Below are 23,446 nucleotides of genomic sequence, written 5' to 3'. Positions count from 1 at the left end.
TAGATAGATAGAAGATCAGATTCATTTTCATTCACACCATGAAACATGAGGAACGAGTTGCCGTACTCAGATCTCAGCACAATAGTAATAAAATAAACAATAACTAATAACTAACATACTAAAAGAGAAAAGTCTATATAAGTAAAAGTGAATAAAATATACAGTATAAATGTGAGATTTATCAGCAAGTGTTGTAAATTCAGAGGTAAGAAAAGTAGAAACTCTGACGGCTGATGAAGCTGCTTTTGTAGTAATAATAACACATTTGCTGATTTATAATTTCAGATTTCAGAATAAAGTATATTTCAAAAGCATCAGTGTCTGAAAAATATATAATAAAGAATGTATTTCGCTGTATTTTTGGTGAACTGAGCCTTTAGCTGAGCGCTGAGCCGCTGGAGGCCTCGGGGGGCGCCAGAGAGCAGGATGCCGTCATTACACCCGCGAAGAAGAAGAAGCAGAAGCCGCTAAAACCGGAAGTGAAGTTTTCCGGTGTCCTTGTGTGACAGACTGAGGAGATGTACAGGCACGCACTGGTAAGTTGGTTATTTTAACTTTTAACTTCTATCTCACCGTGTTGCTTTGTCTCTTATCGGTTGAATGAGTTATTAGTCATCTAACGCAGCGTTGGGAGCAAAGACAGCGGCGACTTTTTTAACCTGAAACGGTGTTTTAGAGGTCAAAGTCAAACCGGTAGGACGTCGGAGGAGCTAACGTGTTAGCCTAGCATCATCCTCCTTCCTCCTTCCCTCTGGCCGCTTCACACGGTTTATTTCTTATCTTTCTAACCGCAGTGTGGATGTAAATGAACTCAAAGTATGTTATAACTGTGTGTTTTATTTTTATTTTTATTATCTCTCCCCCTCCAGGCGATACAGCAGGTGGCCCGGCGGAGCATCAGCAGCTCCGTCCGCCGGGAGACCAACAAAGTCCCAGAGAAACAGAAGCAGTTCCAGGTAAAAAACAAACAAAAAAAACTCAACAAACTGACCATATATACACAATTATGTTATCAAATTGTCATTTATAATAAGCACAGAGTCGAGGCAGACGCATATATGAAACATACGTGTTGTTTTATGTTGAATTGCTGGTTAAAAAATGGCTGAACAAGGAAAGATAAGGCAGTTTTTATTTGTATAGCCTCAGTTTGCCTCAAAGGACTTTACACAGCATCGTGACAACACCCTCTGCCCTTCAGACCGACACATCCACTGAGGGAAAACTCCCAAGAAAACCCTTTTTAAAGAGGAACTCTGCTACATTTTTACCTGAATTAACCAGCTCCAGAGTCCTAGTTCTGGTTAAATCAATGACTTGTAATTGAATGGAAGCTCTCTGCCTTCCACCTAGCGCCCCGTAACCCGTAATCTCTTGTTTAAGACTGATAACACTACACAAATATACATATGGTAGATGATAAATGACATTATCCACCGCTCCATGGATTGATTTATCACCGGCTTCGTTGTTGGAAACAAATGATGCACATGGAGGAGAGGAGGGTTAGAGACACAGAGGAGAGTTCAGAGTTCAGCTTTAAGATGAATTGTTGGTTTAAAAATGGCTAAGCGGTCGTCTTCTGCCTCCTGAGCTGAACAACAAACCGCCTCAGGTCAGGTATTGACAGTTTCACCTGCAGCTCAGTGACTCAGTGGTTTTTACACTGTTTGATCAAACCACCGGCTCTTTTGTTTCCTTCACTCTGTGACTGTGACTGTGACTGTGCAGTAAATCAGCTGTGTCATTGATACAGATGTTAAACGGGACATTTAGTGGTTTTATTTCCGTCCACATCCACTGGTTCAGTTGGATTATTGAATGTAAGGCTTGGTTTCAGTCACATTAGATGCTTGTTTCATTATAAACATGTGTGTAAGATGAGTTTTTGCATTAGATCAGTTTGTCATCGAGCCGTGTGCAAAGTGCTGAGGTCACAAATGAGGAACCATTAATTAAAGTCAGACAAACGGAGAACTGTTCAACCCATTCCCAGGTTTTTGTGAACAATGAAGCTTTCACTGCAGTGAAGTCATGAGAAATGTTTGTTTATAAACCTAAAAAACTCAGATTTGTCTCGATTGGGATGACGAAGAGAAAGAAAACCTGGTCAAAGTGAAAACATTTGAGTCGAGACTTTATTTTTCAACTAAAATCGAAGATGTTTAGTCTCAGTTGTGGTTGTTAACGCTGTGTTTTTATACTTTCTTCTCACCATCTTTACCTTTTCACACTAGTGTGGTGAAGTAGGTCAGTGTGTCCTTGGTTTCCCTGCTGTTTCATCACCTTGTATTATGTATCCATACCAACATGGAGGTCGTAGTGTCGCTAATGTAGGTCACTGATCAGCTGATGGTGGTAGATGATATACGAAGTGGAGAAGCATATGTGCTGTGCGTTTATTGGCTGTGTGTATTTTCTGCTGAGTGACTTCACGCACGTGTGTCGTTATAGTTTCTTTTTACATCAGCTGAGCGCGAGGATGTTTAGAGACCTGACACCAACCCCTTTAACACACACACACAGTATATAAACTGTGTGTGTGTCCCCTCAGGACAGTGTTAGTTTCCTAAAACAAGCCCTGGGTCATGGAATAAGATAAAGAGACTTCGGCTTCACCTCCTCCAAGTGATTAACACTGATGTATTTAATTGTAGTTAGTTAGATTATATTGTGAACCTAATCTCATTGTTGTGACGTGGCTCTCTGGGGCTGATTAAATTCTCTACCTGTTAGATATTTTCAGGGTAAATCCCAGACTTAACACTCCTCCGTGTTTGTGATACAGTTTGTGGTTGTTTTTGGCTTTTTTAACTGGATTATACTGAACGACACGTCATCAAAACTCCTTCACCTTCTTGTTTCACTGTGGTCCATTCTCCAGGACGAGCAGATGTGAATGATTCCAGCTGTGTTGATCCAGTCACTTTAGTCGCAAACATTCAGCTATAATTATCCGTTTCAGCATCTTCTTGTGTTTTTTATTGATGTCTGCACAGAGTGATAAAGTTCAGTTGGATTATTGAATTTAAGGCTTGGTTTCAGTCACATTAGATATTTGTTTTTATTATAAAAGCATCTTTACATGTGTGTAAGATAGGGGTGGGCGATATGGCGATATTAGATGGTGAAGGATTAGAGCGTGTAGACGATCTGCCAAAGTGCAGAGATCGTAGGATGTAAGATGAGTTTGCATTAGATCAGTTTGTCATAGAGCCGTGTGCATGTGAGTGCTGTGGTCACAAGTGAGACACCATTCATTTCCTGTGTGATCACAATAAGACAAACACAGATAACTGTTGTAGCTGTGTGATTATGAAAGTGCAGTTTGGTCGGGGCGGTGCGCGGCGCAGTGGTTAAGGTGGCCGCCCCATGTAGAGGCTACGTCCTATTCTCTGCCTCCCCCTTTCCTGTCTCTCACTATGTGCTATCAAATAAAAGCAAAAAACGCCCAAAAATATATTTAAAAAAATAAAAGTGCAGTTTGGTCTTTATGCTTCTCTAAAAATCAATTTGAATGGTGAACAATGAAGCTTTCACTGCAGGGAAGTCATGAGAAGCGTTTCCTTTTATAAGCCTAAAAACTCAGATTTGTCTCGATTTGGATTAAGTCGAGAAAGAAAATCCGGTCAAAGTGAAAACTTTTTGGGTCAAGTCTTTATTTTATCAAATTTTTCCCTTATTTGTATCAAACAAAAACTAACCGACTGTTTTTTTTCCCATCTCGTGTGTGTTGCAGGCAGACAACGGGCTGCCCATCCATCTAAAAGGAGGACCAGCCGACGCTCTGCTCTACAGAGCCACCATGACACTCACCATCTTCGGTGAGACAAGGAGACTCGTCTTTCTGTCTGAACTTCAACTTCAACTCCATCTCTTTTCTCTCTCTTTATTTATTTATTTTACATCATATTTAAATAAAGTAGCAGTGATGAAGGTGAGCTCTTCGTGTAAAGATGTAGAAGCAGCTCCAGACTGACTCAGGATCAGTGTTTAGCGCTGTGTCTTCTCCTCCTGTAACGACCTTTTGTTCCCGCCTGGTTCCTGCTGACTGAGCTGTCGGAGGATCCAGGTTCAGGAACTCGGTCTAGCTTCTTCTTATACTGACACCAGGACCACGGTCACCACGTGACAAAGACGACAGGCAAGAAGCTGATGTGTCTAATGACTAATGTGCTACACGCTGACCTTTAATGAGCTAATCAGGTATTGGCTATAAGAACGCCGTAGATTTTATTTTTTATTTTCCTGGTAGAGATTTCAGCTTCTGCGTCGCTGTCGTCGTTTTCAGACGGCTGAAACGCTGGAGTAGTTTGTAGTGTCACCGCGTCGCTGCTGCAGCCACCGCCACCAGCTGATGATGATGATGATGATGATGATGATGATGGAGGAGCTCAGGAGGAATCAAAATAACCACCATGTGCATGTTTTCAAACTGAACTAATCCCCTTCCTGCTGCCAGTGTGTCCTGTGTGTCGTCGTCTCCTTCACGCTCTCACTGTGTCGCTCTGTTCTCCACAGAGTCAAGAGCTTGACTCTTAAACGCAACGTGGTGTTGCTTTTTTCACAGAATCGGTGAAGTTGTGGAGGTCGACCAGTTCATAAAGGGTTAATACTCAGGTTTCTGCAGAGCTTTGTAAAAATCTAATCTGTTAAATCCAAGCTCACAAATTACAACTGAGTTCAGATTCTCTCTGTATGAAATGATGGTTTTAAGTTCTGCAGAAGAGTTTAGATTTCAGGTAACTCAAGGAAATTTTAAATCGAAAGCAACTGGACTTGGTTATTTGTCTATGAAGACGTTTCACCTCTCATCCAAGAGGCTTCATCGGTTCATTTACGCATCTGACCAGGCTGGGACTGGAACTGATGAAGCCTCTTGGATGAGAGGTGAAACGTCTTTCTAGACGAATAACCAAGTCCAGTTGCTTTCGATTTAAAATGTCCTTGAGATAACTATGACCTGGACAAATGAGAATATTCACAGGCCTAGATTTCAGGTGTTCCTCTAGTTGCAAAAAGGGGCTGCCGCTTCACCCGGCTGATGCTTTGCTAAGGTGCTGGAGGCATCAAAAGTGTCCAAACTGAAGAAAGAGATCTCCGCACACTTAGATCTATGCATAGATCTAAGTGTGCGGAGATCTCTTTCTTCAGGTGTTTCTCTAGTTAAAATCTCAGATTGAAGATGAGGTTTGCTGAATATTTTAATGCTAATTGACCTGCAGGAAACATCAGCCAATAATTATTAATCACTGGCGTTCAGATGTTTCGTACAGATCTGTTTTTATTTTGATGCAGTTTCACTAAACTGATGAGGCCAGAAATATTTTTTGCAGCCTTAGCTGGAAGTTTGCATCTGCAGTCGTTGATCCCATTATAAATTCATGTATTGATTATTTTGTTTTCTCTATAAAATGTCAAGAGGAAACGGGACACACATATTTAACCAGAGCTCAAAGTGAAAAAGATGAGAAAATTCAAGAGTTGATCTGTTATTTGACATAAAATTAGATCTGAAGCACTCGATATAATGCAGAGATTTAATAGGTGCACAACACCTAGCGTGGTTAGGTGTTGTGCACCTTTATTAAATCTCTGCATTATATCAAGTGCTCCAGTTGTTTCTTTTGGGTTTAGTCCTCGTTGAAGTGACCCAATTGCACCTTTCTATTACCGGTCCTGTCTGAGAGCACCGATTTACCGGCTGAAGCGCAAGAGCACCCCTCCTTTTGGACATAAAATTAGATCTATTGGAATCAATTAATATTTTGTTTGGGGTTTTATTTGCAAAAACATGAACACGTTTTCTGGTTGCAGTTTTTTTTTTTCTTTCCCTCCACTGCCGTTATGTGGTCGTAAAATCAAAATGTTTTGAGATTTATTCATTTATTTCTTTTTAAAATTCTCAAATTTTGTCAAAGTCAAATCTTCCAGAAGTCAGTCGGATATTAAAATGCTCAGTGCTGATTTCATGGTGTTTTAATACACAATGCTTCACTTTAGTCCTGCTGTACATGAAGTCGTCTGAAGACATTTTATGTGTTCAAATGAATATCTGAGAAAACAGTTGGCAAATATGTTGATTAAAAAAACAAAACAATTAAGGGTAATTTCAGAATACAATAGGAAGAACCAATAATCATCATTATGTGTCATCACTGTGTGATGTGTTGCTGACTCTGATCGTGTCGTTGCAGGAACTGGATACCTCCTGTACGAGCTGTGGAAGGCTGCGTTCCCTCAGAAGAAGAACTAAAACCTCCGCTGCTTCAGCCGCCGTTTACCTGCTTTTTAAAAAACCGGCCAGCCGCCTCTCAGCTCAGCTGTGTCGGCCCCTGTGTTTTCTGTTGTGGTGGGATGTTTTGTTTCATGTTCATGGGATCAATATTTATTTTATTGTTACTCTATGATGACCTGAGGATCAAATAAAAAATCTCATGACTCAAACCTTTGAGAGAGTGTGTTTAATACTTTAATAATCCTGAACAAACCTCTTCACTGGGACCATTTCCTCAGCAGGAGGTGGAACCAATGAAAACCTGACTGTAAATATAAAAAACACAATAATCTATATATACAGTTGAATTATACAGTCTCCCTGTGGTTTAGGAATGGTTTCAGCTGAGTTTGATATAAGAAAACAACCAGAATTTCATGACACAGCCTTTAGGTGACTAATATTAATCAGAAATGTACAGTACTTGCAATGTAACTTTAAGCAAGACGTGTGGCACAAAAAAACTTAATATGACCGTAAAAACATGAATATTTCCCTTAAAATCTTCATCTGCAGGTTAAAAAACATTGATTTCTGTTCCTTAAGTCTTAAATTTCTTAAATTTCATTTCTAGTCATTTCTCTAACCTCTTTTCAGTCGCCCTAAACCTCAGATGTTATGAAAAACTCACCTTTTGTTCAATATTTGAGTCCACTGATGAATTAATCTTTATTAGCAGTTGTAGTTTTGCAGCAGCGGCAGAAAATGTGATTGTGATTATTCATTTGGCACAAAGGTGTTTTCAGATGAACTTGTTGAACCTGCAGTTTGTTCACACTTCAGTCCGTTCAGCATGTTCCTCCCGTCTCCGTCACTAGGGGGCGACGTTTACAAAGGAATCGGCCGAGACCCAACTGATTCCTCCAAGGATCATCAATGTTTGAAGCTTTAATAATTAGAAACGTGTCCTGATGTGAATAATAATTAATCCGGTTATTAAACTCTGCTGCTGCTGCTGATAAACACCCTCCCTCGGGGATCTCTAAAGGAATCTGAGAGTGTTATCACTCGCTCCAGGTGTTGTGTTGTGCCAGAAAGAGACTGCACCCTAAAAACTCAGGAATTAAGGTGGTGACAGTCACTGAATTTACTGTTTTGGCATCTGGTGTCCTCCACTGTTACAGCAGAAAATCCTGTGAATGTCTCCACTTTGCAATCCTAAATTAGAAGGCGCAGTCACTTGTCAGCAGGGGCTTACCAAAAAGAGACTAATCATTGATGTGGATAGGTATATAACTGTAGGCATACTTGTTTTTGCTATTACTTTATTATTTAATATGACATCAAACCTTTCTGCATTGACTTCCTTATCCTCATGTGACATTAGTCACATTGACTTGTTTGTAATGAGTGGAAGTGTCACTATGTTAACCTGCATTGTCCCTATCAAATAAATTGAATTGAATTGAAATGGAAGCAAACCAATGCGAACCGTTGGGTGCAGTCTTTGCTGTTTTTCGGCAAGACTTGTCTCTTTTTTTAGATTGATAATGTTCATTTTGTCTTCTCGTATATATTAGTTATTTTTTCTTGTGTTCCGACAATGAAGTCAAGAATGATTCATTGTCTGAACACAAGAAAAAAATAACTTACAGTCTCTTTTTTGGTAAGCCCCTGCCGAAAAGTCTCTGCACCCTGTAACTCAGGATTGCAAAGGGTGACTTCCACTGAATTAACTGTACTTTCATCTTCTACTATTAGTTAGTTAAGTCCATTGCTCCTCTTGGGTGCATAGGCCGTTGACGGATGTCCTCCACTTCACACGGTTCTTGGCAGTTCCTTCGAGGTCACCCCAGTTGAGCCCACTCGCTGCCCTTTCTGCCTCTACACTTCTTCTCCAGCTGTCCCCGGGGCGACCTTGTTTCCCTTTCCCTCAGGGGTTCCATTGCAGGGCTTGTCGGGTTATGTTCGTGGCAGGTTTTCTTAGGGTGTGGCCAATCTCCAAGCTTTCTCCACTTTCTCCTTCGAATTTGTAAGTCAGTGGGATCCTGGCTTGTTCGCATTGCTCACTTTGTCTCTCCACCAGATGTGCAGTATTCTCCCGAGGCAGGTGTTGATGATGAATGTTTGCAGCCTGCGTGTTGTGTGTTTACTTGTCCTCAAAGTCTCATATCCATACAGTATCACCTGTTGCACATTGGAGTTGAAGTTGCGTATTTTGGCGTTTTGTTGAGGTGTTTTTGGAGCTCCAGATCTTCCTGAGCTTCCTGAACACCACTCTTGCCTTGTTGCTTCTGCTCCTTATGTCAGCATCTGTCCACAACACTGCCTATAGGTAGGTAAAGGCCTTCTACTGTTACTCCAGAAAATCCCTTGCAATCCTGAGTTAAAGGGTGCAGTCACCTTTCGGCAAGGGCTTGTCGAAAAATGCATAGATATTGTTTTGGTTCGCTTCCGTTTCAATGATTTTATGAAGATAAGGGAGTAAATGCAGAAAGATTTCATGTCATATTCAATTAGAACAAGTAGGCCTTCAGTTATCTAGCCTACCTACACACGTCAGTGATCATAACAGTCCTGAGTTAAAGGGTGCAGTCTTTTCTTGGTAAGCCCCTACTGAAAAGTGTCTGCACCTTGTAACCCAGGACTGCAAGGGGTGACATCTGTGTCCTCTGATGTCCTCTACTGCAGAAAATGCTGAGTTAGAAGGTGCAGTCTCTTGTGGACAGGGGCTTTACCAAAAAGAGACAAGACTTGACGAAAAACGCATCGATATTGTTCTAGTTCGCTTCCGTTTCAATGATTTTATGAGGATAAGGGAATAAATGCGAAAACGTTTCATGTCATATTAAAGCAGAAGTAAGCGATCCAGTGGTTTTGGCTAACTTCCTGTCAGCAGATGGAGTTAGCAGTCCCCGCCCTCGTCCCTACGTCACCACATTCACGCGCATCCCTTGGCTGCACACACAGAGAGGACTGCCCCTTTATGCCGTTCTCTCTCCTCATTGGATAAAGGTTGTAGGATACGAGGAAAGTTTTCTCCTCGGCTTACAGCAGAGCAGAGTGACTGACAGACCCGTGTTTCGGACCAAACACTCTATAGAAGTGATTGCTGTCGGAAGATATAACTATTTAAGACTTATATTAACACAAACATTCCGCTTACTTCTGCTTTAAATGAGAACAACAAGTAGGCCTACAGTTATATATCTACACACATCAGTGATCATAACAAGTTAGAGGGTCTAGTCTCTCTTTGGTAAGCCCCTGACAACATCCACTGAATTAATTGTAATTGCAAGTGGTATCCTCTACAATCCTGACAGTTGTTGCCGGATTAAACGGGTTACAGGGTGCTTTCACTTTCCCACAAGGGCTTACCAAAAAAGAGCCAAGACTCACCAGACTTATTATACCTACACACATTGGTGATTGTAACAATCCTGAGTCAGAGGGCACAGTGTCTTCTTGGTAAACCCCGTGACTGCACCCTTTAACACAGGATTGCAAAGGGGAGAACATTCACAGGATTTTCTGGAGTAACAGTAGAAGACACCAGATGTAAGTACAGTAAATTCAGTGAATGTCACCCCTTGTTTTCCCCCCAAGTTACAGGGTGCAGTCACTTTTCTAACACAACGCAACACACCACACCATTTAACGCTTGGAAGTCACCAGAGGAGCTGCAGCCGCTCCTGCTCCGATCAGCGCTGAGGAATCTGCTGTGTCAGATAACACACTAACACACACACTCATACGCTGCTGCTGCTGGTGTTGTAACAATCAGCACAACTGTGTTGGCCGATTTCACCAGTGCAGACTCACTGACTTAACGCTCAAACTGTGAGAGTCTGTGCAGCTGCAGCAGCAGAGCAGCAGATCAGCAGATATACTGGAGGCAGCTCCGAGTCTGACACTTCTAGAAACATCTACAGGTGTTTGAACGTCACGAGGAGCTCCTACATTGAGACAAGTGGACGATTTACAGGCTTTAACTCAAACAAAAATGTTCCAGTGAGATGTTGTCACCTTTTACCACTTGGATTTTAGACATCACACTAAATCTTTAGAGGTTTTTGCTCCAGATTTTAAACTTTTGGAAGATGAGGAATCAATTCTGGGCTTCCTTTCGACTTTGGAGACACTATAACCAAATTTTAGGCTTTAAATGCATCAAAAATGAAATGAGGAGTAGCCTTATTATAATAATGACCAGCTTCTTTGTTAATTAAGTCTATATATCAGTGCTGGTTCGACCCAGAAGCCTCTGTTCTCGGTCCCTGAAAAGCTGGAGCGATGCGTTAAAAAGGAAAAGACTGATTTGAGGTTTAGTTCACTTAGACTGCGTAATATTTTCCCATTGATTCACGTTCTGAAAAAAAAGAGGGGGGTAAAAAAAAAAAAAAAAAAACTCTGTCAGTTTCCCTCCTCTGATCCCCCTCTTCCCGAAAAAGCAGATCTTAGTGCGCGCACCCTCTCTCCTCCTCGCACAGAAGCCCTCCATCACCGGAAAGGAATGCAGAAAACTATGTAAAAGTTTCCGTGTGTGTGTGTGTGTGTGTGTCCGTGCATCTCTCTCTCCCTCTCTCTCTTTCTGTGTGTGTGTGTGTGTGTGTGTGTGTGTTTGTCTCGCAGCGCTTTCGGAGAGGTTACACATCATTTTTTGGCCCGACTGGATGTCGTAAGAGCTCGCGGCGGGGGCAGGCAGAGCTGGGAGCAGCCCCCCTGTTAAGTAGCAGATTGTGTGGAGAGTCTTCCCACTTGGAAAGAGCTAGGCTCGCCGACGCGTCTGGGAACCAAAAACCCGCTGAGCAGCTCTGACTTCAACACCGGACCACCTCACTCTCCCTCTCCTTTCTCCTTCTCCCTCTCCTCAGGCTGGGCTCCACCACAGAGATTTAACCTTTTTTTTTCATTTTCATTTTTTTTTTATTCTTTAAAACCAAAGAATTCCCACAGTCTCCTCTCTAGGTCAGTGATGCATGATTCTTTTTTTTTTCTTTCTTTCTTTTTCCAGTTTCAGATGAATTATCTCAGCTCAGTGCAGTTTTATGATCATTAATTTAATTCCTCGGAAGATTAGGTTTGCTTAGAGTTAGTTGTTTTTTAAATAATGAAGCATCACAGAAACTCATTTTATTCGGATTATTCCCAGAAGCGCGTGGATTATTTCTTGCATTTTGGTGCGTAATTACGCACGGCGCCAGGAGCTGATGCTCGGTCCCTGTGTGAGCTGTGGAGGGACGGTGTCTCCGGTAGAGAGGGTCAATCTACTGAGCCGCAGCAGTAGTCAGTAGTCAGTAGTTTAGTAGTTTAGTCAGTGGACTGGACCAACTTTAAAAAGTCTCATAAGAGCGAGAAGCTGCAGAGGCAGATTTTGACTTGGTGCGCTTTTATTCCGCTGTATTGATTGATTGATTGGTCGTTAAAATCTGCTCAGGTATTGATCGTTGGACTTGATTCATTCATGCATAATGAAGTTCATCGTCTGTGTGTCAGTTTTCTAACTCGCACTTAGATTCGCACGGAGCCTCGGGTTTGACGTTCATGCGTAAAAGTTCCCGTGGAGCCTCGGGGCTCGGGCTCGCGGTGAAGCTCTAACCTCCGTTCTCCTCTCGCAGCTTCATTCATGTGCTGCTGAGCCAGAGGAGCTGAAGATGAAGTGCTGGCTGCATCTGGCGGCGGCGGCGCTGCTGGCGCTGCTGCTGTCCGTCTCTCAGGCCCAGGGTCAAGGTAAAGCCTCCTCCTCCTCCTCCTCCTCTTCACCCTCCTTTTCTCCATCCTCCTCCTCCTCCTCTAGCTCCTCTGACTCCAGCTCCTCTCACCTCTCTGCCTTCAACATGTCGCTGCTTATTATTTAGTCTGAATAAAACAAATCACATAGTGAAAGACAATGTGTGTGTTGGTGAATTGATTTGTTTCAACTGATTTGTCTTTTCAGCGTTTTGGTTTAATCCTTGAATCATTGATGATTGATGATGATGATTGTGTGTGTTTTTTGTGTGTGTTTTCACTCTAATAACCTGAGTCTCTTCATCCATCAGGAATTTGCCAGATTTCCTCTTGTGGAGATGTAAAAAAAAAAAAAAAGAAAGAAAGAAAGAAAGAAAGAAAAAAAAATGCTGTCTCGCCTGCAAATATCTGGTTTGAGTTTATGGAGAGTCCAGACCAGTAGCTTCTTTTAAGTGGTTTAAGACCCGAATGCAACTTGGTCAAAGCAGCAAAGTAGCCGAGACATAAAAAAGTGCAATGAAGCGAAGAAAAAACAGTTTTATTATCAGAAAATGTGACTTTTTCCCCCCAGATTTTTTTCTCTATTACAATTTAAAGACATTAAAATATATTAAGAGAGTTCATTAGCATTAAAAAATGTAGTGAAACCATGTGCTTCAGCCTCAGTATAGGACCAGTGATACTGATAAATGACCCTCGGTGGGTATAAAGTAGGGCAGACGTGTAGTTTGGTGGTTTCCACAGCAGGAGGGGCCCTTGCTCAGATTCCTCCGCTCTGTTACTGTAGAAAAAAGAAAAAAGAGAGAGAAAAATCCCAGACGGCACGTGGCCAAGTTTCCTCCCTACGTCTTTTTCTCCTGATGGAACGGAAAGACAAAATATGAGTTTCACATTATTTTCCAGAGGTTTCAGAGGTTAAGACGGGAGAAAGTCTGCTGCTCCCCCTCTCCCTCTTCCCCCTCCACATCCCCCTCCTCCTCCTCCTCTCAGCCTCTGGATTTTCTCTCAGCGTGAAGTTAGAAAAAAAGAGAAAAGAAAAAAAGTGCAGTAAAAACTCGTTGGATCATAAGAAGGAGAATCCTCCCGTCTCTGACCTGCGGTGACCCCACTTTAATGCCTCCTCTCCAGGGGCCACACGGCATCCTAATGGTGCCATATACTAGATTGTACCGTGTGTGTGGAAGGAGGAATGGGTTGACGTGTCGGGGCCCGAGTTAAAGGCTCAAGCACGCTGAAGATAAAACTACCAGAAAAAGAAAAAAGAAAGAACAGAAAGAAAGAAAAGAAGACCTCTACTCTAAACTGTCACAACTGGGCCGAACGGTGACAAATTAAAAGCAGTTTAGAGCCGAAGGAGGGAAAAAAAAGTTCAAAGAGCAGCAGCAGCTTGAAGCCGAGGCCTGGCTGTGTGAGTGTGTTAGAGAGTGAGTGTTCCTCTGGAGCTCTGGGGTAGTTTTGACTATATTAGACCCCATTTGGAAACAGACGCAGCAGCCCCCCCCTGCCCCACCCGCCCCCTCCTCTCCACCACCGTGGCCCATGAATTGATGAATTGAATTGATTCCCCAGGTTGGTTGGTTCCTCAGTTTTTGACGTCCTGTAACTCCTCGTCCTCCTCGTCCTCCTGGTCAAGCCTCGAGTCGACCCCCGAGTCCTGGCTTCACCACAATATTTTACTGTGATATTCTTCACTCACTCATCTGGTTGGTGGTCTAGAAGAACAAAAAAAACAACAACTTCCTCATCTTTAATCTGTAGCTAGATGATCTGTGCTGCGATGTGTTTGTTTTCTTGCTTGTCTTAGTAATTGGACCTCAGTGCAGCTGCAGAGTCGAATAAAACGAGCTCAGATTGCAGACGTGCGACGGTTAACGTTGCTCCAGCATGAAGAGATTAAGAATAGACGGCGCAGAGTTTTCCAACATGAAGGAGTTTAGATTACAGTTTAGGAAACAGGCCGTACTGTTATATTATAATAATAATAATCATGATACTGTAGTGGAGCCTGTTAATGACGCTCCTTCACCCACATTAATCATGACACATAACCGAGGGCAGTGTGTCATGATGAATGTTTGGGTTAGAGGTTAATACCACTCCATCTCTTTTAATAGAAAGTGTCAGTCAGTGTTTCTGCCCTGTTATTACTTGTTATGTTACTCAACCTTAAAACGAACCCGTTCAAGCTACTGTAACTTGTTGAATTACAGGACTTTTAACGAGATTTCAATCTGCACCTCTAGCCAGTTTACTCACTCAATCATCCACCCATAGAAAGCTAGGCGTTCATGTACTGTAGGTAGGTCACTGCCGGCGTTTTCCAACCCCAACCTGAAGAATATCATTTTAAAATATTCACTTTTTATAGAAACTAGTCTCTGGTCCCCTGTGTGTACATGGAAAACTTTTTGTCCGTTGCTCCAAGTTGTTAAATAAAAAACAACTTTTCATGTACATGTGCATGATCCTCCATGTCAGTGACGAAGATCTGAACCTTTACTCTCTGTGATTACTCACTTTTACCCCGTTTGCTGGTGCACAAACACCACAACCAGTGGTTCTTAAATTATGATCCAGATCCCAAAACAAAACAATGATTGTGAAGTTTTTTGGATCTGGATTTGAAATAATTTAAAAACCTCTGGTGCAGATTTTTTTGGGGGTAAGGGAAGTAGGAAAAAAGACGTACGGTACAGGACACTGTGTACGGCTTTTATGAGGTTTGCAATGGAGATGGAGATGATGGCGATGGCAGCGATCGATTAGATCTTTATCCATTGTATAATCAACACTGAAGACTTTGATCACGTGTGTGTGTTTGTGTGTTTTGTCAATTCAACATCATTGTAGTTGGATTGAGGTCATGGACAGTGTAGCTACTAGATGTCAGCCGGTCCATGTTTTTAGTTCTGTAGACAGGGTGGGAAACTTTTGTTTTTATTCATTTATTTAAATGGCTGGTGATCTTATTGTCCAGATTTTCAATTTTGAGTTGAAATCTGGTGTGTTTTTTTTCCTTAACTTAAGTATTTTCATCCAAATCTGACCATATGCATCAGAGAAAGTGAATTCCACCTGAATTTCCTGTCTGTCTGAGTCCCAAAGTAAATGTTTGCAATGCTTTAGACTAGAGATTACAGATAAATACCCCCGGTCACAGCCAAAAATCCATATTTTAATCTTCCCGCCCTTGTTTGTTTTCTTTCTTAAGTGTTTCTAAACTGTAGTGTGAAGGTAGTGTTGTGTTGTGTCGTGTTGTGTTGTGTTTGTTGTCTCACTGTGTTGTTGTTGCTTTGAGTTGTTGACTGTGGCCACCGGCCCGTGGCCTACAAGCTCAAACAAAAGTCATTTTTTGTCCAATCCCCCCACCTCCTCCTTCCAAAATGGCTTCCCCCATCACATCTGTGGTTCCGATTTTGTCTCTTATGTTGTTTTTGCTCCAACAGTGAACTTGTCTTTACTTCGCCCTGGAAGTGTTGACTGTTGGGGAAAATAAATTCAACATTTACAATACAAAAATACATTTCACGTCCCGAACTAATGCTGCAAGGATTAACTGTGTTGATGCTTTCTCTCCACAGTCCCCCCTCCGTCAGATTTGAGGTTTAAGATTTTAAATGAGAACACAGTGCAAATGCTCTGGAGCCGACCACAGGCGAGGATACAGGGCTACAGAATACAAGTGACCTCAGACACAGGTGGGTGCCGCTCATCAAACCTACGAGTTCTGTCCTGCTGAGCCCGGGCCGTAACATTACAGGTGTCATAAACCTCTCTAACACTCTGCTCTGCTCTGCTCTGCTCTGCCTGGCAAGACAAGACACTGCCCGCAATTATGTGAAGATCTGTGCAGACACACACACACTTTTTTTTTTTTTCTTTTGGGCTCTGGCAGCTCTAATGATAAAACTGACAGGCGAGGAGAGGGAAAAACATTATGTAAGGATAAGAGTCTGTGTCAGCTGGCGGCTCAGCATGCCACTCACCTTAGCTACAATGACTGCAATGGAAAACTCAGCTGTCATACCGGCTGACACATAACTCAAAGTAAATTAAGCTTTTAACAGTTTGCTCTCAAGACACAAGTCTCAAGACAAATCCAAGTGGTAAAGCACAATATTTCAGACAGTTACCGTGTGATTTATGCTACAAAATATGCACACCCAAATGACTGCTTATGTAACTGTCACATAGCTGAACTCATTACTAACTAACTGACAGAATTAATAGTAGTTTGCAAGTTTACATGTATTAAGTGTGACAGATAAACAGTCGTAGCAAGATAAACAAGCTCACTGATTAATATTAAATACATTTTTACATGAGTTTAAAATGTTTTATCTATCTTACAAAAGGGACAAACACCGAGCTAGTTTACAATCGGGACTAACATGGATCTGTCTTACAAGCGGGACTACTAAACTATCTTACAAACTGGACCAACATTGAACTAGTGTAGTGTATTTTCTACCTCCTAAATACACCACACTAGCTTACAAACGGGACTAAGTGTTAGTCCTGTTTCACTTAACTAGTTTACAAACAGAACTAACATTGAACCAATTTACAAACAGGACAAACACGGAACTATTTTACAAACGGGATTAACATTTAACTAGTTTAAACGAGACTAACACAAACTAGTTTACAAACGGGACTAAAATTGAACTAGCTTCCAAACGGGACTAACATTGAACTAGCTTCCAAACGGGACTAACATTGAACTAGCTGAACTAGCCTACAAACGGGACTAACATTGAACTGGCTTACAGACGGGACTGACACTGAACTAGCTGAACTGGCTAACAAACAGCACTTTGCCTATAACATTCAACAACTTCCATATTATTTAATCTAACTAGCTAACTATGTTCAGTTGTTATGTAGTCTTAGCAAAACGAAGTAGCTAACTGTCAGAGCGGCCGTTAGCTTGCAGTTAGTTCACCAAATTAAAAAACAAAAACAAAAAACTTAGCCTACCCCAAAAACTAATCCTAGCTTGGCATCTTTTCATTTAGTTAAGTCAATGTTTTACCATTGAAGGTGCGGCGCTGATTCTTGGAGAAGTCGGGGTAGATTTTTTTCTCTGACTTTCCGAGTGGGAACTCCAACATGAGGTGGCGTTAGACTGCACTTTTTTCCTAGTTGAATACTACTCGAATGCAACATTAGCCTCTGCTTTTTTAACTTGAGAACAGACAACTGAACAAGTGAATTGACAAAACTATTGGCTTACTGTTAGGAACTCTTAGCTAAATCAAATAAATAAAGTTAACAGCAATTTTAATTTAGTGCACTTGTAATGTAGCTATGCTAACTAAACTATAGTCACCTGACAAAACTACAAATCTTTAGGCTATGTTTAAACTGAGAAGACTATAAATTTACAGTTCACAAAACCCACAATATATTTTTAAAAAATTGCCAGTAACAACCTACACTAAATGACCTAGCCTAGGCTAATAGCTTATAATTGGACATTCCCTCATACTCTTGAACAGGTTATTGCAAACTAAAACAGATGTTTTTCTATGTGTGGACATGAGTAGTAATAGATCCAACACAGTTCTTTTACATTTTTGTTTGTTTGCGCTATGTTAATACAGATTTATAGCCTAAATTGGGAGAAAAGTTCCTTTAAATGCTTGAACGCTTGAAAGGAAAACTAACTGTTCGTTTGTCACTGAATTTTTTTCCGGTTCCTTGCCTTTAAACCACAAAGCAATTCCCCATCCTTCAATTAAATTAATTAAAGTTACTTAAAAGCCAGAGAGAAAGTATTTTAATTGTCACATTGAGCACAAGTGAAGACACAAGGTGTTATTTAATTGGCTTTGTAAACATTAAATGGGTCTTTTCACATAAATAATCCTGTAAACCCTCACAACAGGCAGCGGAAATCTCATAAAGATTTCATGACTATTTGAAGCTGAAGCATTTTAATTGTGCACTTAATGGAAAGTATTTAAGTGTATTTAAGGAGTTAGAATAATGTGTTTCGATTCATAGTAACGCGGAAAGTTTTCATTAAATTGAATCAGTGTTGTGTGTTTACACGGCTCTTCCAGTCCTCAGGTCAATAGTAAGAATCAAGTTGGTTTTTTTGAAGCCCTGTTTTGACTCTTGGAGAAATGAAGTAATGCAATAGTTTCCTAATGGCTTCCCTCTGACTTTGTGCATTCTTGTAGATGAACCAACAAAAGAATTTACTCTGCCTGCATCTGCAACTAAGACCTCCATCTCAGACCTAACTCCAAATGTGGATTATTCCGTAACGATATCTGCGTACGCGGGATCAGAGGAGAGTCTACCCATCACCGGCCAGATCACACGTGAGTCCCCTTCTCTCTTTTAGTGTGTGTGTGTGTGTGTGTGTGTGTGTGTGTGTTTAAATTAGCACCAGACATCCAACCAGATCCTTGTAAAGTTTGTCTGCAGCTGGTCAGTTTTTGGCAGGAAGTCACCATGCTGATGATCTACTTTAATCGAAAAACCAAACTCATTGCTCAAACACCTAAAGGCCAAAGACGAAATACGACAAACGAAAACCTTCAAGAACAGTCTCTTCCTTCTTTTTTTTTTTTTTTACACTGCAGCTCAGGATGAGTATTTTCAAATAAATGTGGTTTAATGAGGAAGTGATCATCACCGGGTTTATAGTTTCAACAAGAGATAAAGCGACATTTTGTGTGTTTATGTGAGATTACAGACTATGCTCTAAAGTTGTGGTTCTCAACCTTTTAGGGGAAAAGTAAACCCTAAAGTCCCAAACCAATTGGGCAGAAATAGCATTGCATCATTGCATATTCACTAACAGTTCTGAAGGCAAATATGCAATTTCAAAAAGTCACTGTACACTTAACATTGCACGTTATTCAGTTTTACATTACTTTCCTGTGCGATATTTCACAATAAAAGTCCAGTTAAGAAATTCTGTCCACCGAAACGCTCAAAGAACACAGGAAGTGTTGACTTTGTAGTAACGGAGTAATGCAGTAAATGTAAAAAGACAAAGGAGAGTGAATCAAAACCATCCAAATGTGGCTTCTTATTAAAATATAATTTCCCATATAAACATTTGGGATTGGGGAAAATGGCAATTAGTTTAGCATCTGCAGTTTAGGCAATAATGATGGCTCAGTCACTATTTTAGTAAAATGATAAATGTCTGTAAAAGGTCACTCAAGAAATCTATAATTTATCATTTCAAGTATCATTTGCAGTTGCACCAGTCCGAGGTCTGAGTGCCCCTGGTTGAGAAACACTGCTCTGAAGGATTGTAATATCATCCTGGAGCTTGGAAACAGTCTGAAACTGGAACAGTATTCCCAGCAGCTCCATTCCATCCATTTTAGCAACGCTGAAGTGTGAAGGCTGTTGACTGAAGTCCTGACAGGACAGTAATTCTGCCTCGGCGAGCCAATCAGGACTAACTCCAGCTGTGAAGTGTTTCCTGCAGTATGAGGACAAAAAGCCCCATTGTTTGAGAGTTGACAGGTATAATTCAGTCAAATTTAAAAGTAAATAATCTTTGGACGTCTTTATATTTTATGTCCACTGAAAAGGGGACTGTTGGGATTTTAGGATGTGAGGTCAAGGCTGGAAAAAAAAAACGTGACTCCATGATAACTGGGTGAACTCCATCTGCTGATGAAGATTATGGAAAAGCTCCAGAGAAATTTCTAAAATGGTCCTGATGGTGAGAGATTGTTTTCTCAGCTGCTGCTGTGTCCGAGGTGTATCTGTCTCAGTATCTGAGGCAGCTGTTGAATTTTTCAATGAGTATTTGTCAAGACCAAATTAGATAGACACTTCGACAGCACGTTAGGAAATGTAGCGTCCACAGTGCGGAAAATAGTCCTTGGCTTCATCAGCGAGGGGGAAATAAATTCAAATGAGACAAATGAAAACACATGAGCAACAAGACGTCAACAGCATCATTTCACAAGGTGTTTTTTTTTTTTTTCAAAATGATTGTTTTTTATGAATCATTGAAGTTATTGGGAAGTCTGTTCAGTGAATTGTTTCCCAGACCCCGCAGACCAGCAGCTGCCAGGAGGTTTCAAGATAAAAAACGATGGTTCGCTAGAAAATTAAAGTTTTAAGAAAGTAAAAAAAACTGTTCCATTCATTTTTCTTACTTGCTTTAATTGTTTGAGAAATATGGGAATACGGTCTGCCAATAGCAAGGCAAGATAAGAAAGTGCAGTTGCAGCACATCAGTCCTGTTGAAAAGTAAAAAACATGACATTACATATACATCACTGGCTGAGTAGGGATCCAGATTTCCAGCGGAGAGTGAGGTCTTCTCTAATGTCATGGCTGCAGTCTGATGAGGACACTTGCTTGGCAGCGCCACACGCTGCTCTGATGACCTGACAAACCCCCCGAGCTCCTCCGGAGATTCCCTGGAAATCTGTCAGAAACAATGACATCAACCTGTTCCTTCATTTGGGAGCTTGTTTTGTTTGTTCGTTGTATCGGCGGAGAGGAAATGCTGCTCAAGAAACCTTCAGAGGAGAAAATAAATCTCCTGTAGGGGGAATCAAAAGACAAGTCTCGTTCCAAACGCTGAGAAATTTTTACATTTTATGAGTCCATAGGGTTGTTGGTTTTTTATTTTTTATTTAGGACACTTTCGACACACTGCAAAGTATCTGGATTGTCTCAAACTGTTATTTATTTTTTAATGACATGATTGTTCTGCTGTGTTTCAGTTGAATCAAGTGGCAGTGGCAGACCATCCAAGAAGCCAGACTCTACAGACTCAGTCAGTAAGTCCCTTTGTTCATTTATTTTAAACTTTGATTTTACATCCGTTGTTCCTCCTCGACTTTTCCACTTTTTTTTTTTAATTCTGGAGTTTTCTCCAGTTTTCCCTGCTGGGCGGCGTCCATCGGCCCTGAGCTCAGCAGCGAAGCACAACACCCCATTGTATAGTAATAATCAAAATTAGGCCCCCATAAATCTCTGAAGTATTTGGTCATCGGTTTTGGTCCCCTGCCGGCCAATTATGCCAATGTGAAGGAAGCTGCACATGCTCACTGGGGGTGGGGGTGTGGGGGGTAGGGGGGGTCGTACTGTAGGTGGAGGCTGCCGTCGTAGCTCGGGGGAGCGGGTTGAGTTGAGTTGAGTTGAGTCGAGCCGAGCCGGGCCGAGCCGGGCCGAGCCCAGCCCTGAAGTGCTGAGAGAAGTGGAAACCATTACAGATGCTGATTTACAAGAGCGCTGCTGCTGCTGCTGCTGCCGCCCTGGCCCCGCTCTGAGCAGGATGACGAGCTTGTGCTGATTTTTCCTTCTTTTTCACGAGAGGAAAGTCACGAGGAAACTCCCCGAAAGCAGAGCAGAGCAGAGAGTCTCTCTCCTCCTCTACCTACAGTATATAACCTCACAGCCAGAAGAACCAGGGCTGGGCATCTAGCTACTGGTTTACTGGACCGGTTCGATTCTGATTCACAAGGTCCCCACTCGATTCGATTCAATCCAAGATTTATATTTGATCTTTTTCAGTTTTAAAGGGATAGTTCACCCAAAATTCAAATTTCACTCATTAATCTACTCACCCTCATGTCGACTAAGAGCTGGGAGAAGTTTCAGTGTCCTCCGTGGCTTCTCTGAGTTACGGCGGGGTCCGCGCAGCAGTATTTGTCCATATAATGGTTGTGAATGGATACCACTTCTCTTCGTCCAAAAAGACACACCTTAAAACATCCAAATACCTCCATAGTGCTCGTCTGTAATGTCCCTCTTGTATTGAAGCCCCGACATGAGAAATTGTTCCGAAAAAAATTAAATAAGTCTATATTTTAAGCTTGTTTGTAGTGGAAGCTCCCAGTGTCTCAGTTCACTGCTCTTCCGGTGACCGGCAGAACAATTTCTCATGTCGGGGCTTCAATACAAGGCGGACATTACAGGCGAGCACTATGGAGGTATTTGGATGTTTTTTGGTGTGTCTTTTTGGACGAAGAAAAGTGGTATCCATCCAGAAATTTGAATTTTGGGTGAACTATCCCTTTAACACGAATTTTGCTCGGTTGTGAAAGAGATTTTCACAGAACTAATGCTGCAGATTGAAGATGGAACTCTCCAACCTGCTGCACTATTGGAAATATTAATGTTTACATTAAAAATGGACCCAAGAGCAGTTGCATTCATGCACATCTCTTTAACATGACGAACTCCAGAACAGAACAGTGCAACTCTTCATTTTCTTTATTTCTTTATTCAATGTGGACATTTCAGCAGTAAATGCTCACCCTGAGGTTTCTCTGATTTTTCCCTGTTAAAAGGGTTTTCTATGTTTCCTCAGTGGATGTGAGGGTCTAAGGACAGAGGATGTTGTTATGATGCCATGTAAAGCACTTTGAGACAAACTGTTTGTAAAAAACGGGCTATACAGATAAAATTGCCTTGCCTCGCCTTGCCAAATGGACACAACACAGTGTAAACAGCAGCGTGCTCCTCTGTGATCTCGTCCGGTATCGTGCGAGACTGACAAACAGGAAATTTTATGAGTCGATATTGGATCTTTCAAATGAAGATCGATATGAATTGGAAAATCTATTTCTTTCAATGTGGGACTCTGAAACAACTCAAAATAATCAATAATTACGTTTAAATATGCTGACGCTGTGACGCTATGCTGACTCCCTCCTGGTGAAGATGTATTTCCATCTGTGTTAACTTCTTTTCCTCCATCACCTCCTTGTTTCTTTCACTTCCGTTTCCCAGAATGCTCTGTGAGCGCTATCGCCGACTTGGTGTTCCTGGTGGACGGCTCGTGGAGCGTCGGCCGGCCCAACTTCAAGTTCGTCCGCAGCTTCATCTCCTCGGTGGCCGGAGCCTTCCAGATCAGCGAGGACAAAACCCGCGTTGGGGTGGTCCAGTACAGCGACGACGCCAGATCTGAGTTCAGCCTGAAGGAACACCTGACCAGACCGGCGCTGATGAGGGCCATCGGCTCGCTGCCGTACAAGGGAGGAAACAGCATGACAGGTACGCTGTGTTTTATTACACTGCTGGATTTTCCTCTTCAATTTGGACTGACATGAACTTTTAAAGGGATAGTTCAACATTTTGGCAAATTGGCCCATTGCCGTAATCGCTATAGTCTTGGCAGTAGTTTCGTTAACTTTATTTGTCAGTGCAAGCTATTTTTAGAACGGTGGAGCAGAGCCGTGAGCTGCTCAGAGCTACGCTACGGAGGCTCATGGGATTTCTTGGTTTCCCTCATCAAACTCATCAAATACACAATCCAACAACTCCACAACGCTCTGGTGGACAAGTTGTGACCTGCACATTCACCACGCTATGAGATAATAACACAACGTTACCAGACAGAGTTGTTTTAGAGGTAATTGCAGAGACTGTTTGGTGAAAAACTGTCCCTGAAGGCAACGCGCATCAGCGGTTTTGCATGTATTTCCCTCTAAAACAACTCTGTCTGGTAACGTTGTGTTATTATCTCATAGCGTGGTGAATGTGCAGGTCACAACT

The 23,446-nt window shown here is 41.8% G+C and overlaps 2 protein-coding genes across 2 annotated transcripts in view; both read left to right on the top strand.

Moving 5' to 3' along the window:
* Positions 1–425: 425 nt before the first annotated feature.
* cox7a2b (cytochrome c oxidase subunit 7A2b) lies at positions 426–6,447 on the top strand. Its single transcript, XM_085770775.1, has 4 exons — positions 426–536; positions 870–956; positions 3,740–3,824; positions 6,198–6,447. Exons 1-4 carry the CDS (start codon positions 519–521, stop codon positions 6,254–6,256), a joined length of 249 nt encoding a protein of 82 aa, XP_085626901.1. The 5' UTR covers positions 426–518; the 3' UTR covers positions 6,257–6,447.
* Positions 6,448–10,852: 4,405 nt separating this feature from the next.
* col12a1b (collagen, type XII, alpha 1b) overlaps positions 10,853–23,446 on the top strand; it is a 173,210-nt gene continuing 160,616 nt past the window's right edge. The window contains exons 1-6 of the mRNA XM_085770776.1: positions 10,853–11,188; positions 11,839–11,950; positions 15,532–15,648; positions 18,139–18,286; positions 20,678–20,724; positions 22,682–22,945. Coding sequence (XP_085626902.1) covers positions 11,875–11,950; positions 15,532–15,648; positions 18,139–18,286; positions 20,678–20,724; positions 22,682–22,945 — 652 coding nt within the window. The 5' untranslated portion in view covers positions 10,853–11,188; positions 11,839–11,874. The remainder of the gene's footprint in view (positions 11,189–11,838; positions 11,951–15,531; positions 15,649–18,138; positions 18,287–20,677; positions 20,725–22,681; positions 22,946–23,446) is intronic.

The sequence above is a fragment of the Trachurus japonicus genome, chromosome 24 (assembly GCF_045865225.1).
Source record: "Trachurus japonicus isolate A0001 chromosome 24, Traja_1.0".
Taxonomy (NCBI): Eukaryota; Metazoa; Chordata; class Actinopteri; order Carangiformes; family Carangidae; genus Trachurus; species Trachurus japonicus.
This window is presented reverse-complemented; position numbering and strand designations above follow the sequence as displayed.